The 16,439-nt window shown below is 49.9% G+C and overlaps 1 protein-coding gene across 1 annotated transcript; it reads left to right on the forward strand.

Annotated features, from left to right (window-relative positions):
• Nucleotides 1-6,339: 6,339 nt before the first annotated feature.
• Nucleotides 6,340-15,653, forward strand: LOC108157577. The gene is made up of 7 exons (XM_017289698.2): nt 6,340-6,807; nt 10,496-11,121; nt 11,928-12,088; nt 12,240-12,441; nt 12,603-13,792; nt 14,164-14,406; nt 14,725-15,653. Exons 2-7 carry the CDS (start codon nt 10,574-10,576, stop codon nt 14,817-14,819), a joined length of 2,439 nt encoding a protein of 812 aa, XP_017145187.1. The 5' UTR covers nt 6,340-6,807; nt 10,496-10,573; the 3' UTR covers nt 14,820-15,653.
• The last annotated feature ends 786 nt before the right edge of the window (nt 15,654-16,439 follow it).

Here is a 16,439-nt window from a genome sequence, read left to right on the forward strand (position 1 = left end):
TGTGCACTCCCCAAATGCCCATTTAATATAATTTCTATTATTTTTGCCAACTCCGGCCACTGCCGACTGCCACAAGGTGACAGTTACAATGCAGAAACAATATACAACAACTCCTAATGTCCTCTCCCGGTCCTCTCCAGATCCCACTCCGGCCAGAGCCAGAGCCAGAGCTGGACAACGAAAGAGTTCTGCGCTCTGTCCCGGTCCCGAGTGGGGACATTGCCACCGCGACAGTCATCCCATCCCATCCCAACCTGACTCCATATCCACATCCCACCACAGTCCCATCGTCCCGCAGTCGTAATCGTCGCAATGATCATCATAATCGTGATCGTTTTCGGGTTCGGGTTGGGGCTCGCTTTGGCTCGTCCAATGCTGTCCCGTCCTCGGGGATCCATTTCTGGCATGCGTTCGGCAGCGAACACTTCCTGTGGCTGTGGGAAACACTCGGGATCTTGTTCCTCCATGCGACATGTTCTCCACGATCCCAGTTTCTCCTCCTCCTCCACCGACTTGTTCCCTGTCCATCCACCCACCCACACAGAGTCCGATTCCTGCACAAAGTCCATAGAAGTTTCGTTCCGTTTCGACCGCGTTTGTAAATATTTTGGAACCCATTCACATAAATCAATTAGCCAAGTGTAACAGTTTCGGTTCGGGATCCTGGGATGCCTGGGATGGGTGTATGGGTGGAATATATGGGTTGGGTGGCAGAGATGGTGTGGTGTGGCCACCGTCTTTCGCTCCACTTTGGGCTGCAGTTGCATGCAACAGGCGAAGCGGTCATAAATTTCGAAGCCGATGCCCCTTTTGTGTAGCTGCAAATGGCAGCGAAACTTCAAGATCTACTCCTCCTTCCCCTTTGAGGATGTGGAAATTTGTGCAAATTGATGAGAATATAAGTGGAGATATTGGGAGTGGAGCAGGAGCCACGAAGCAGGAGGTAGACCCAAGATCATTTTCAGAGCCCAGACCCGAACTTGCAGGAGGAAAAGCGGTCAGGCCAACGATCTATTTGCTTTGTCAAGTGCCGCGTTGGGGGAAATTGATGAAAATTGCGCCTATTTACCGGTTCGCACACCCGCAAGATGAGAATCTCGTCCAGGCAGTTTATCAAGTCCGCAGCTCCAGCCCATCTCCAGGAAGAACCCAGAACCCAGAACCCAGAGCGGAGTCCGACTCAAGGTCGCAACAGCCGAGGCCTGGGCAGGTGGAAGATGGAGTAGAGCAGATGGAACCAGAAGGAGCAAGAGAAGCAGCGGCAGAACAGGTGTTGCCTCCATTGACAGTTGCCTTGATTGGTTTGTGTTGCATGTCGCACGCCTCGTGCTGCTGGTTCCCCAAGTACAGCTCCTCCTCCACATCCACATCCTATCTAAGTGCAGATGCAGACCTGCCTGGCACACCCCTTCATTTGTAGAGACAAAACCGAAGAAGACAACTGCATTTTGGGCTCCGGCGAAGACGAAGGCAGCCTCGAGTTGGCGACTTGGCAATCTGGTGTGCCAACGCCCAGAGCAAATATTGAGAGAATAGAAAATAGAGGATCTCCCATTTACCATCTCCATAACTTGCTGCGACGTCGTCGCTAATCGCAGACTCTGGGATTGTAAATTAAAAGTGGAAGCATCGGTGGCATGTGGATTGCATTAACGTTGCCCGCTTCGATGTGTCCGGCATTCAGCATTCAGCATTCAGCAGTCGGGAATTTGAGGAATTGACGATGGGAATATGAAACCATCAATTTGCGTAGCGATCTGTCTAGTGGTCCATGGAAGGTGGACACTCGGAAAACTCTCCCATGCACACGCTCCCGAAGAAGGAGAGGAGCTTTCCAATCCCTCTGAATATGGAGGCAACAATCGAATGGATGGCACCTTTACCCATACGTGCCCATAATTCACATGGTGGATGCTCCTGATCCTCCTGCCGCTTCCAATCCTCCTCTAAGACCAAATCCAACTCCGACAGAGGCAGAGCAGGAGCAAAAACGCCAGCAATTAGAAGCAGAAGCTGCCGATGGCTGTTGGATGGTGGCTGCCGGTCGGTGATTGAGTTGCAGCTCAGGTAGTTGCTCCACAGCTCCAGAGCTCCACCGCTCCCCATCGCCCCATCAGTCCATCGCTCCTTTCGCGGCTGTAATTGATGGCGAGACGCGGGCCTTCAGGTGAAGAGTGAAACAGGGAGCGGCGGGTGGGGAGCTGCGACCAACGGCAACGGCTTCAAACAGGAAAATTCATATTACGAAAAAACTGCATCGCTTAAGTGTCATTATTGGGACCAGAATTTCAACAAGTCGCTGCCGTTGTCGTGTCTTCGGATGCAGATGGAGATGAGGATGGGAATGGGGCTCCAGAGGAGAGGCTAAAGATGGAGCTGGCAACTTTCACCGCGCTCAGAATTCCTGTGTGCACTCCGAGCAACCGATCAGCTCCACTGCAAGTCGGAGACGGAGTCAGAGTCAGAGTCACAGTCGGTGGAAGAACAAGACCCTGAGTCGGAGTCGGAATCAAAGCCAGAGCCAGACATCGGTCAATCTTCCATCCCCACTTCCATCCCAGTTCCCCTCCCGACCGCATCGCCATCCTCCGAGGTGCGCCAATATCCGCTGGCCACAATCAACACCTCCGCACCGCCCACCGCCCCTCGCACCACAGCGAGGTGGAGCCATCACTCAATATCAACCTTCGCCGCTCTACTGCCACATCGTTCTGTGGCTTTTCTTATCTGTGGCAACCTCCCCCGCCACTGCCAATGCCACCACCAACTCCCTGCCCACCCCCTCTCCTTCCCCTACCCATTCCACTTGTTGTTTTTACACCTTGCTCGTTTTTGTGTGCCGGGTCTCGTGTCGAATGGATCCAAACTTGGAGTAGAGTGTAGACCAAGTACAACTCCGATGCCGATTCCGACAGCGACTCTGCGTCCCCGTCCAAGTACGAGGCTTCAACGTTGTCGCCGGCTAAGGGCGTTAACTGGGTTAAACGCTCGTTGACAGTTTTATGCCACAGACCAGACCAAGCCACGCCACACCATGCCACGCCGGGGCAAGACCACATCTAAGACCAAGACGAACACCAAGACGAAGGCGTTGACAGTCAGTCAGTGGCACAGACCAAACGAGACACTTATTAAGAGTGAAAATTCTGATAGAATGGGTTTTTCTTTCTGCATAGAAAGCTGCAATTAGAAAGACCCAAAGGGCCTAAAGAGAAGTAGAGAAGGGCAAAAGGGGGAGAGCACAGAGGACAGAGGAGAGAACCATTGAAAAGTGAAACAAAACATGGAAAGGAAAGGTCGTTACCATACCATACTCGAAGCTAGAATCGGATTCGGAATCAGAGTCATCAAGTTCGTCGCTTGAGTCTTTCGTTCCTCTTCTTCCAATTCGGATTCGGGGCAACGAGTGACGGACTGCAGCGGCAGCTGGCGCCTTTGATGGCCACTTTCATTATGCGTGCGATGCGTATCGCCAATTAGGGGTCGATGGGTGTCGGAGATTCCTCTCGAATCTGCACTCTCCACTCTTAACTCCTTTGGAGATCGTCTGCAAATGGAGAAACTTCTCCCTGGCAGATGATGAGAGTGCAGATTGATGACGCACATTTGTATCTTTGCGAGCCATCGCAATCCTTTCCCCGAAATTCTCGCACTGCATTCCGAGTGAAAGTAAACGAATCTCTGGCATGTCGGACTCCACCAGAAGGAGCGACGGGTAGTCCCGCTCCACTTCTAATGAGCAAACTTGAAATGGAGTCGTCGAGTCGGAGGAGTCGGAGTTGCAGCTCTAGAGTGGAAACCGATCAATTTGCAAACAATTGAAGCAAGAGACGAATAAACGAGCTGCAAAAGTGAATTTCTGTCGATTGATTGCCGGAAACATAAACAGCGATCGTTGTTCACCCTCGCGCCCAGCAACAGCTCCTGCTCCTCCTGATCGACCTAGACCATGTCTCCGTCTTCCACTTGGGAATGGGAATGGCACTGGGAATGGAACTGGGACTGGCACTGGCACTGGCCCACGCGGCAATCAGCAGAGCAGCAGAGCAGCAGCTGCTGCTGGGAGAATGTGCGAAAATCGAAAGGAAATCTGCATGTCACTCAATTGGGCGGAGCGTGGAGTGGAGCGACACCACCGGAGAGTGGTTTCCCTCTGTTCTCTCTGCAAACGAACCACCGACCCGCGACCCCGAGGTTGTGGTCTTCGTCGCCATCACTTTCGTCACTGCTTGGCCCAGTTTTCTCGGCCTCGGATCTAGAATGCAAACAAATATTTAAATATCGAAGTGACAGAAACTGGAGCACAGAACACGGAACACGGCCCCAATCGAACGATTGAAGTGCTGGGCTTGGGGACTTGCTCCTAACGGTCTAGTGTTTGATGTATCTCTAAGCCATCCGGCGTGTGGCACTGGCCTTGATAAGAGGCCAACAAACTCCACACACACACAAACACCTAACCCGAGAGAGAACTGTAAATTTAAACTCTGTCCGACAACTTTTGGGCAGAGATTATGCCGAACTAATTCCTGGGAATTCGGGAGCGGGTCGGACTTCATAATTTTGGCAGCGATCGCGAAAGCCGATAGCAATTAGAGCAAAACTCTGCCAACTCCAATTACTCAATCAGAAGCGGAGGAGAAGAGTTCTTGGTACTGTCTTCTGACTGAAATGGAATGGGATGGGATGGCATTTCATGGCCCAATCGATGCCTGGCCATCAGCAGAACTGTGGAGGTTGGGGACTTTTCATTCACACGCCAATTCAAGTCTAAGCAATGCCAAGGCAAAGCCCGAATCCGAATTGGAACCCGAGCGGATGGCGATTGCAGACTTCCTATTCCTATTTCTATTCCCAAAGCTTTTCCGAAAGACATAATTTATATAATTTCCTTATCAGATTGATTGCCGCTGCTCATTGTTGGAATAAATTGTACGAGTATACTCGTAATTCCCTCAGAGGCGTTAATCGAACGCGGAGGGGCGTCAATTATGGCCACAAAGCGACAAAAGTCCCTCTCCATCCCATGCATCCATCCTATCGTAAATCGCCAGAGAATCGGAGTCGAATTCGAACCATCATCCACATCATCGCAACTGTCGTAATCGTAATCGAATGCAGTGGAAGTGCAGCTCCAACGGAACTGAACTGCATGAAAATGGGGGAAGATGAGGGGAAAATGGGGAAAAGTGCGACGAGTGCAGTTCGCTGTGCTTTCGATGATGGCGCGGCAGTATTTAATTGCATTATGTGACGGACAAATTCGAGTCAGACGAGGCTTTCTTTATGTTTGTGGCGCAACTGCTGAAAGATGAAGCGGTTGCATAAATGCTCGTATCAAAGTGGGATGCGACGCTTTGGGGCATGTATGAGTAAGGGCTATGCGAAGAGCACTCGTGGTACCCATCCCCACAATCAGTGACCCCATTCCCCATAGCTTGGAGCCCGTCGAAGCTCCCTCTCTGATTCGATTGTTATCGCGCACTTAATTAGGCGTGCGCTGAGGTAATGCTCATCGTATACAAGTGGAGATACCAGTACCCACCAGCACACGTAGTTCTTCTGGTGCGAGTAGTTACAACTTTGGTCATTAGAAAGCTGCAGGGTTCTAGCCAGCTCTCATCTCTCTCCTCTCCTGCTTCCCAGAAGAGCACCGCTTGTGGTTCGTGGCTCCCCTCTTTTGATGGACTCTCTTCTTGAATGATCAATGCACCTGCAGCTGAAAATGAACTCTACCTTTGCCTCTACCTTTACATCTAACTCTTCCACGAGCATAACCTGCTGGGAGACTTCAATTTGGCATTATTCAGTGCAATTCAATGTTGAAGCTGCGTGTCAGGCAATCGCATTAGAAAATCATTTGCCTCGACTGTTATAATTGCATTTTATTACTTCCGACAAGAACAAGAATCGCAGAGGGCCCAGACCCAGAGCCAGTCCCAGTCTCAGGCCCTCTGTTGAGGCTGGGGCCTCTTCAAGAGCTGGCTGCGAGAAAAGCTTCTGCTGAAGAAAGTTGTCAGCAAAGAGAATGGCCGACACAAGAGAGCTGGCTAAGAGAGGCTCGGCATTAGCCGTCTGTCTTTTACCGGTTTACTTGGCCAAAGAGAGCACAGCGGAGGCACAGACAGAGGCACGGCCGTGGCCGTGGCAGAGGCAACATTAGTTAGTCGATGCTGCCACTGCCACTGCCAATGCCGCTTCTGCTTCCGTCGACGCCAACGCCAACGCCGGCTTCGACATCGACATTGGCTCTCGCTTTGGACCTGGCTTTGGCTCTTACGGTGGCTTCCCAGCTTGAAAACGTTTTCCGCGGCCTTCGCAGCCAGCATTCAGTGTCAAGGTGCTCGAACTGGCAGTCGCAGTGGCAGTGGCAAACGCAAACGCAAACGCTGAAGTCATAGAAGCTAACGAACTGTGAGAGCCATTCGAATCGATTCTCCATTTCCCCGCAGCATCTGGAATTCTGGCTTCGCTGTCGCAGTCGAGTCGGACTTGGAGACGGAGTCGCATTCGAAGTCGAAGTCACATAAGAACGTTTACCCAAAACATATGCTAGGCAGTTAGGCGCTCCACTTTCGACAGTGCAGACGGCGAGCGCTCGAGCGGTTCGACGGTTCAAAAGTTTCGAGCAATTTCAGTTTCGGTTCAACGAACAAACAAACAAAAAGAGTTTAAATCAAACAAAGTACCACAGGAAAGGAATTAAATAACAATTAATCAACCAATTCGTGCGTGTCCTGTCAGCTCGAGTGAAATACTGAAACGTTTTGGTTAACATTCAAGTGCATTCGATATTTTGAATCAAAGGTAAACCAAAAAGTGTTTGAAACAGTTTGAACAGTTGAAAATATTTGCAAAAGACGCGTTTTGCCGAAAAATTCGATTGAATTGACATTCAATGGCCGAGACCGAGGCCGAGGCCGAGCCTGACAAGGTGTCAATTGTCAGCCAAACAGGATGTCCATCAATTAAACGAAAATGGTCAATGGATCATTAGAGAAAGCTCTGGGTGAATGTCAGTTCTGTTCGACTGAGATGGTCGCCGGATCGTCGGATCGACAACAGCGAACATCCAACATTCAACAGCAAAACAGCAAACAGCCTGAAAAGATGTCACATTAGTTTCCAGTTTCCAAGATAAACCCCGAGAAGAAGAAGGCATTTTTGCCATGCCGGAAGCGTGCAAGACGGAGAGAACTCGTCAACTCCCAAATGTGCAGAATTCTGCAGGCAATTAACTTTTGCCTGGTCAAGTCTTTTGAGTGGTTCTTCTCAACTTCAACTTCAGCTTCAACTTCTCCTTTTCCAAGTCTGCGTTTTTTTTTTCTGCTGTTCTGTTCATTTACCCACTTGGGATCGGGATCCTGGTGGTGGCCAGTGTGATTTGGGTCAGGCAACGGCAACGGTTCGATGCGACAATTTAATGGCAATTAGCTGGGGCTCAGACCTCAAGACTTGAATGTCAAACCATGTAAAACTTTCGCTGCCTTTTCTTTAAAGACTTCCCCATTGACATCAGAATCGAAGAATCGAAGAACCGAACCACTGCGGTTTGAGCCATGAAGTCACATTTCTGACTGACAAATCTCGGGTCTACGTGCCTCAAAACTGATTTGCCTGTTACGCCATGGGCCTAGGGTAAACGATACTCTAAGCTGCTATTCCGCAGAGCGGCTCATTAATATGCCGGCGATGTGTATGGCGGCACTGATCCATGTGGACTTTTCATGATCTGGATGAAATGCTATCACAGTTAGAGCTGCTCTTCTTCGTTGATTTCGGTGGCATGTTCGGGCAAAGCGTGAGCCACAAGATCATGTTCTCCCCCAGAGTTTACTCTCTTTTTTCATGTATTTATACATGAGTTTGTTTATGGTTTGGGTGAATAGATTAGGTTTTCGAACGGCTTTCAAATTGGTGCGGTTAACTTGCCGTTAGGTCTGGGTCTGGGGTCTGGGTCTGCGTCTGGGGCCATGAAATGAAAAGTTTTCGGTTGAGATTTTCCCTCATTCTTCCAGTTGAGATGTCTTTTGATTCACCGCATCAAATGGAAACAAGTTTGTGGGCCAGGCCACGGTCAGAGCACGCCAGATCTTTTGATATTTGAGAAATTTCACTGGCCATTAATTGAAGATTTGTCGCTAACTTTGAGAAATTTTTCGCCGCCAACAAAAAAGTATTTCTATAGAAATAACTCCGAGGTGACCCACATTGCGGCCGTGTGCTATTCCATGCAACCAGCGAGGCATCAACGAGCCAGCAGCCATCCAGTCGACTCCTTCTGCCTACTGCCTTCTGCCAATGGCCAGCGGGTGCAGTTTTCAAATTGCCAGCCATGAAATGAAGATAGCCTGGTCGGGTAGTCGTAGTCGCCAGGCTGGTTGTACGTATATCTTGGCTGGCTGGTTGCTTGGCTGGTAGTGGCCCGAGTGGTGTTGCTGCCTCCATCTGTGGCTTCCACACATGGCTTACAGTTACATTGAGGTGCGCTTCAATTGAGATAAGCTTGCGGTTGGCAGTTATGTCATTCGACTGGCATTTCCCTGGCACACTTTTCCGCAAGCCCACATCCAACATACGGCAACCAACAGCGGAAAGTGGAAGAGTTCTGCCTGCTCATTCTGAAACACAACGAACCGAACCGAACCGAGCCGTTGATCACCATTTTAATTAAGGAATAACACGTTTCTGTGCCGAATTGGTGTCATAAAAGTGTTTTATTGGCACCCTGACAGACGGACTACTCCGCTGAGTGGGATTAGCCCGAATATTGAACCAGATCCGGTGTTTGAAAGTCTCCTGTGTGAAGTCTCTTAGAGACAGTCCAGTCATTTCTCTCTGGCAGTCGAATCATTTCTTAAGAGGCGATTCCCATTCCCCCCCCCCACATCACATCTAAACACTCCATAAAGAGATGCCAAACAAACTGTCAAATTTGGCTGTAAATATGCTAAAGAAGAGGGAAACGGGTTACTAAACACTTGCCCCCCCTTCGCCAAGACTCTGGCTGATAAATGAACCAACATCCCGATACTAGCATGCATATATAAATCTCCATTCAATTCGAATTGAAATGCCAGCCAAGGCAAGTCGATGTTGGAGTCCGAGAGTAGGAGCCGCAGCAGGAGCAGCATCGACTGCCAAATGGAAATTTATGTCCATGTCCATGTCCATGGCTGAGAGTGGCCACTGGCTGGGGCAGCTACTGCAGCAAGGATTAGGATTAGTTTATTGCCCCACTAAGGCAACTGACCCACAACATTAAATTGTGATTTGAGTGGGGCAAGCAACAAAAACAACTAAAACATTGCAACAACAAGGCCAAGACAGTTGCAGTTTCAGTTGCAGACTCAACTTGTGGCTGCTAGTCGAAGATGGAAGCTCGGAGCTGGGAGCTCGAAGAGCCGAGTAATTAGAATGTTTTTTCCATTCAAGGAATTTCTGTAGACTCTGAGGCACGCGACTCACTCCATTGCCTTGGCCATGTCATTGACCAGAGACCATGAAAATTGATTTGCAGCCAGACAATTGCATAATCGCTGATTATGAGGTACTGCAGCAGGCTGGAGCACTCACGAGAGCAGCAGCTGGCCGAGAATCGGGAGTCGGGAGTCAGCGATCTGTAGTGGAATTCGATTAGTGCGGAAATCAATCCGAGCATGGGGAGAGCTCCATGCTCTACTCAGATCAGAACAGAACTCAGAACAGAACTCTGAGCAGAGCCAGAGCGAGTGGAGCTCTGTGATTTAACGCATATTACTCGTAATGCATTTTCTATGCCGCCGAAGAAAAAGAACCGCAAAAGCCACTAACGATCCAACTACCAGCATCTCAACAGTGCTGTATTCTGTTCTGTTCGTATCGATCGCATTGTGATCAGGGGGCCCCCAATCAGAATTCTTCTTGACCATTTCGGCTTACAGCTTTGGGTTTAACTTTTGCCTCATCTTGGCATGAAACCACCTCATCTTCAGCTGCTGGTTATACTCGCAGTATCTTTCGGCTTCCTGTGCGTGCGTTCGGCTAAGTGGCATTATTTTAATTCCTAGGCCTGTGCGTGCCACAGCCAACAGGCAGCAGTCAGTGGCCAGTGGCGGTGGCAGTGGCAGGGTCCAAAGCGAGAGACCCGCAGAAGCCGATGTCTGCCTGGGCATCGGGGGATCATCAACCAAATTGATTTTGCATCCATTTCATTGCAATTAATCAACGGCATTTCGTGATGGTGGGCGTTGCAGGCGAGCACTTACAGTAGCAATAGCACCATAAGCTCAAGTTGCAGTTGCAATTGCCGCAAGATACGAGTGGTGGCTGGTGGGGCTGCTGCTGGGCCAACATTAAACCCATTATTAAAGCTTAACTGTAACTGCTGGCGCAATTAATCATGAGATAAGCATGAGAGTGGGAAGCCAGGCTACGGGGCAGCCGGGGCACAGACTGAAATGCTAATTAAAAACCAAGCTACCAAAACACCTTTTTTGTTCCCTCCGACTTGCAGAAACCTCAACAGCAGCAACAGCAACTCGAAGAGGAGAAGCAGAGAAGCAGAGAACTTGCTGCAGTGGCAAGAACAGCAATGCAACTACAGCTACGGTCAATGACAAAGAAACGAGTCAGCATGATGATGAAGACAACGACCAAGACGACATGTTGCCTGGTGTTGGTTGCCTTAATGCTGCTGGTGGACAGCTCGGTGGCAGCACGCAAGCTGCTGCCCAAGCGGCCGGTGAAACCGTTGAAGACATTTCCGCGCAACAATGCCACACCAATACCAGCAGCAGGGGCACTGGCAGCCGCGGCAGCAGTGGGAGCCGCAGCCACAGCCACAGCCACAGCGGGAGCCGCAACATTGAACGGAAGCGAGCTACCAAAACCGTTGACGCTGCAATCCGACGAACCAGCGGAAGCGATTGTCGCATCGCCACCTGGAGCCGCATCGGCATCGGCAGCGGCATCAGCATCAGAATCGGCATCGGCATTGGCATCAGTAGCGGCATCACCTGCCAATGTGGAGACCAAAGCCGATGATCTTGCCAACCAGACCCCAACCGCAACACCTTCAGGCTCTGGCCTGATCGATGAGGACTGCGAGCCGGATATGATTGGCTTCGAGCTTATAACAGGGTAAGTGTCACCAGGCCAGGGCCATAAATCTTAATTCCGGGCAATTAGTTGCCCAAGGGGGAACAGACAGAGACAGAGACGGAGACGGAGACCAAGGTAAAAAAAAAGTAGGATCCAGCCAACGAGGGGGCATAAATTAGGCGAGACTTATAGGATGGGATGGCAGTGTCGTTCCCTGTAAACACATCGTAAAAAAACGGACGAGGGTTGTCAGAGTAATCGAAAAGTTCATGGTTACCACTTGGCAGCAAAAATAAAAAAGATTCAGTTCAATTTCCTACAAAACGTTTTCCAAGTAAGAAGCTAACAATAAATTAGTTCAGCGATTCAATTGTTTACCGATGTGGCACCCCATTTTGGGTCAATGAACCCCACATAAAAAAACAATTAACCGACAAAGCAGTAGTTTGTTTAGTTTATTTATACTGTTTCAAATCTTAAAGTAAGTGAAATATGTGCAACCCAATGTGGCAAGACTGCTCAAAGAATGTGGCACAATTCGAAAATTGGGTTCCATTTGGTTCGCCTCGTGATCTAAATACATAATTCAACCATCGGGCAATTGGATTCTTCGAAAGAGATCCCCCCTCCAAACCCAAGAGGAAGATTCAATTTATAATATTATTTAAAAAACACTTCAACCCACCCACTTGAGAGAGAGAGATAGAGACCCAAAGAGAAAACCTGTTGCTCCCGAACGGGTATCCATGAATTTATGTGCGTTACTTTCCTCCTAATCCCCGATACCATCCCATTCCATTCCATTCCATTCCACTCCGATCCATTCGATCTCGAATGGGCTATAGGTACGTGCTATCGGCGCCATCGAGGCAATTGGAAACGCTGCCCGGCACCCTCATGCTGACCGACTGCCTGGAGGCCTGCCAGGCCAATGAATCTTGCAGCTCGGTTAATTATGAGACGGGCCTGTGTGTCATGTTCCGCAGCACTGCCGATCAGTTGCCAGGTGAGTACCAAAGCAAGCCAAACCGTGCAGTGGGTTATAATCTGCACCACGATCTATTGCCTAAAGCTTGTATGTTAAATGTTCTATAATAAATGTGAACTCCACCATCTTCCACACCCACATCCCATCTGGCATCCCATTCCATCCGCAGGTTCACTTTCGCGCTCCCAGTATCCCGTTTTCACCGTATACGCACAGAAATCCTGCTTCGGAGTGCGACCCTGCTCGAAGGCCTGGTGCATTGATCGCGTCCAGGGCTACCGGCTGGCGGAGCGAGCCAAGGCCAGCCAGAGCGTGGCCACGAGGCGCGACTGCATCGAGCTGTGCCTGGGCGAGACGGAGTTCACCTGTCGGTAAGTGCTGGGAATCCCGTTACAACGAGCAGTGTACCCACCCAACTCATTCATCTGCCACCCTCTTGTGCCACTCTCTTGTATCCCTCTCTAACTCTATCCAACTCGGCATCTGCCTCTTGCCGCTTGCCTCTTACCTCTTGGTTGTGACTCTTGTGAAGATCGGCCAACTATTATGCGCACTCTGGCCTGTGCGAGCTCTCGGACATGGATCGCATTACGCTGTCGGACGAGGCGAACATCGCGGCCTACGATGGCGCCGACTATCTGGAGAACAACTGCGCGGAGGAGCCCAGCAAGCTGTGTGAGTTCAAGCGGATCTCGGGTCGCATTCTGAAGACCGTCGACTCGGTGCATCAGAATGTGCAGAGCATCGACGACTGTCGCGACCTCTGTCTCACCGCCCCGTTCCGCTGCCACTCCTACGACTACAACGAGACCGGGGAGCATGTCTGCCGCCTCTCGCACCACAGTCGCGCCACCCTGACGGATCTCTCGGAGCCCTATCTGAGCATTGAAGAGGCGGCCACTTACGAGCAGTCTGCCTGCTATAATGTATCCATCGATTGCCGCTCTGGCGAAATGATCACCAAGATTCGCACCTCGAAGCTGTTCGACGGCAAGGTCTATGCCAAGGGAGCCCCCAAATCCTGTGCCGTCAACGTGAACAACTCTCTGGAGTTCGATCTGAAGATGCGTTACAACGACCTCGAGTGCAATGTCCGCCAGAGTGCCTACGGCCGGTATATGAACGACATTGTCATCCAGCATCATGACATGATTGTCACCTCCTCCGATCTGGGACTGGCCGTCTCCTGCCAGTATGATCTGACCAATAAGACGGTGGTGAACAATGTGGATCTGGGCGTAACCGGCGAGATCGAGTCGACGCTGAGCGAGGAAATCATTGTCGATTCCCCGAATGTCATCATGAAGATCACGGCACGTGATGGCAGCGACATGAAACGCATCGCCGAGGTGGGAGACCCGCTGGCCCTCCGCTTCGAGATCGTCGACGCGAACAGTCCGTACGAGATATTTGTGCGGGAACTGGTGGCCATGGACGGGACGGACAGTGCCGAAATCACGCTGATCGATGCCAACGGCTGTCCCACGGACCAGTACATAATGAGTGCCATGCAGAAGATGGCCAGCAATCGCAAGGTGCTGCTCTCACAGTTCGACGCCTTCAAGTTCCCCTCCTCGGAGCTGGTGCAGTTCCGCGCCCTGGTCACGCCCTGCATACCGCGCTGCGAACCGGTTATCTGCGACAACGATGAGAACGGAGAACTCAAGAGTCTGCTATCCTACGGTCGGCGCAAGCGTTCAGTGCTGAATGGCACCGATGGCGGTAAGTAAACGGTTCTCTGTGCCAGGGATGGCTGCAACAGCAACAGCAACAGCAACAGCAACATGCAACGCCAGCCACCGAGTGACCTTTCATCAGCTTCCATGGGAGATGGGGATGGCGATGGTGATGGGGATGGGGCTCTTCAAAAGGGAAGTGGATAATCGCACACCAGAGATATGCAGCACCACTCTAAGAGCGGGCATGGCACTCGCTGTTGCTGTGGCAGTTGCAATTGCAGTTGTACTCCATCCCTGGTCAGGTTGCACACAGCTCAGCTCCCAGAAAACATATTTCATTTCTTGTTTCTGCCTCTCTTGTGGCTCTTTTCCATTCCATTTCCCCCGTTTCTCCTCTCTGCTACCTTTTTACAGTCGAGCTGGAGTTGGCCATTAAGTCGGAACGCCAAAAACGTGATGTGAGTCATCAGCCGGCCGCAACCGATGAGAACATTTTGCTGGTGCAATCGATACAAATCACCGATAAGTTCGCCTTCAATGGCGCCGATTCAGGCGGCAGCGGCAACAGCAACGGCATCGGCGCAGGGCCCATCGATGGCCTGGCCAAATTGCAACTGGAACTGGGCACCAAATCGGACACTTGCATAAATGGTTATGGTAAGTTCCAGTTCACTCTCTGGGCTGTGATCTCTGGGCAGGGCAAAGCGTAGCACGGTGGCGATCTGGGGCTGGTTTCTGGGGTCTGGGGTCTGTGGTCTGGGGCTATATCTGGGTATCGCCGAGCGTGGCGAATTGATTTGCGCTAATCGCGTGCCGTCGCGCCATCTAGCCCGAGTGCCCGAGAGCCCATAGCTCTAGAGAGCGGCTCCAATGTGTCGACTGAGTGCCCAGCTAATTAAATAAGCTCGTAAATTTTCTTCAACTCTTTTTACAACTCTATTACCAACACAAACACCCGTCTGTATACTCGTACAGGTTTCATAATTGCCGGGGCACTGTTCCTGCTCCTCCAGCTGACGGTCATCGCTGTCTGGGACAATATGCAGAAGCGCGCGTTACACAAGCGGTAAATGGAGAGCCAGGAGTGAGTGTGCAATCGAATCGAATCCCAGAAAGAACGTCCGACATCAGCAAAGAGAAGGCAGAGACAAGAGACAGGAGGCAAGACTGCAGCATTTGCCTTTCCACAGCAACAAACGTGAAGATGAAGATGAAATGAAGGAAGAACTAGCATGAAATTCTACTTAGCTCAAAACTTAGCACCGCTCATAATCTAGTTAGTAGATGTACGAAGAGAACGAGAACGAGAACGAACGAAGAGCCAGGCGAGGCCCTTCCCCCAGCATCCGAAATGTGGCAGCAACACAGAGCTGCTGGACTCCTCTGTGAAGATGAAAGATGAAACCTAGACAAATGGCAACTGGATCGAGGGAAGGGCCTGGGACCGAGCTCCAGCTGTAGCTTAATATTTATACCTTACTTATATGCCCATATACCATTTAGGCGTCCCCGTCCCCGTAGCCCCCTCTATAAGACTTACCGCTAAGACTACTCTGAATATGTCGACATACTATCAGCTTAAGACTCGTAAAAAGCTCCTTAGTCCGTAGTGCGAACGAACCATTCAAACCTCTCAAGCGAGCACCGTACTGACGACTCCCCCCCTACTGGCCAAGTGCTCGTTTAAGAGGTTTGACTGTCTGCTAATACTTAAATACTTAACTTAACTTAATGCTCATATATATGCTAGGTCTAAACGAACACATACACAGACAGAAACAAACATAATACATAAAACACAAAACACAAACACACACAAGAATAAGAAAGAGAAAAAAATGTAACAAGAGACAAAACTTCAGATGCTATAAAAGGTAAATAAACGTATTAGAAAGATACTCGTACTCCTCGTTTGCATTTCGCTTTTCTTTTGTTTTCCTTTGGGTTTTTTCCTACGGAAAACAAAATTTGCCCGTCAATGTCAATGTCAATGCCAATTGATTGACCGTCTGTGTCTGTCTGTCGGTCGGTCCGACTGCCAGCCTACCAGGCTGCCATCTTTGCCTTGGTTTTGCTGGCCTAACAAGGCCAACCTCAAGCCGTGGCCATGATTGTTGGTTTTGGCCTAATCAACGTTGATACAAATCAATCAAGAGCAGCGTTTAGCCTTCCTCTGCTCGCCCGCAATCGAATGGGAATGCCATGCCACACTTACCAGGTGGAAAATTGGCCAAGTGAAACCGAACTGATCCAAGCCAAAAGTAAAGCAAACTAAACTGAACTTAACTGAACTCCGCTTAAACCAAAGTGTAGCTGCAGTAAAAGTGACAAACTAATTGGGCGAGGAAAAGAAGGCTACGAATTGCAGGTAAACAACTTCATTAACTTGATTTCACCTACATTTTGGAGGTGGCATGGAAGGTTTGTGGCACGGATTCTGGGCGAGGGAATTGCTTGGAAAGTTGTATTTATAAAATTCTCTCGGAATGTATGAGGGGATTCTTTATCTTTAAAAGAATTGTCCGTTTAAGATGGTCGAATAGTACTTTTAGCAAGTGATAAATATTTCTTGAAAGATTTCAAGAATTCCTGCCATTGCCTTGTGGAATTTCCTACTCCAGCCACTGAAAATGGGACCTCTTTATCAAAGCTATCTGTCTGGCAAGTGATTCGAATAATTTTTGAAGAAA

Source organism: Drosophila miranda, chromosome 2, assembly GCF_003369915.1.
Source record: "Drosophila miranda strain MSH22 chromosome 2, D.miranda_PacBio2.1, whole genome shotgun sequence".
Lineage (NCBI taxonomy): Eukaryota > Metazoa > Arthropoda > Insecta > Diptera > Drosophilidae > Drosophila > Drosophila miranda.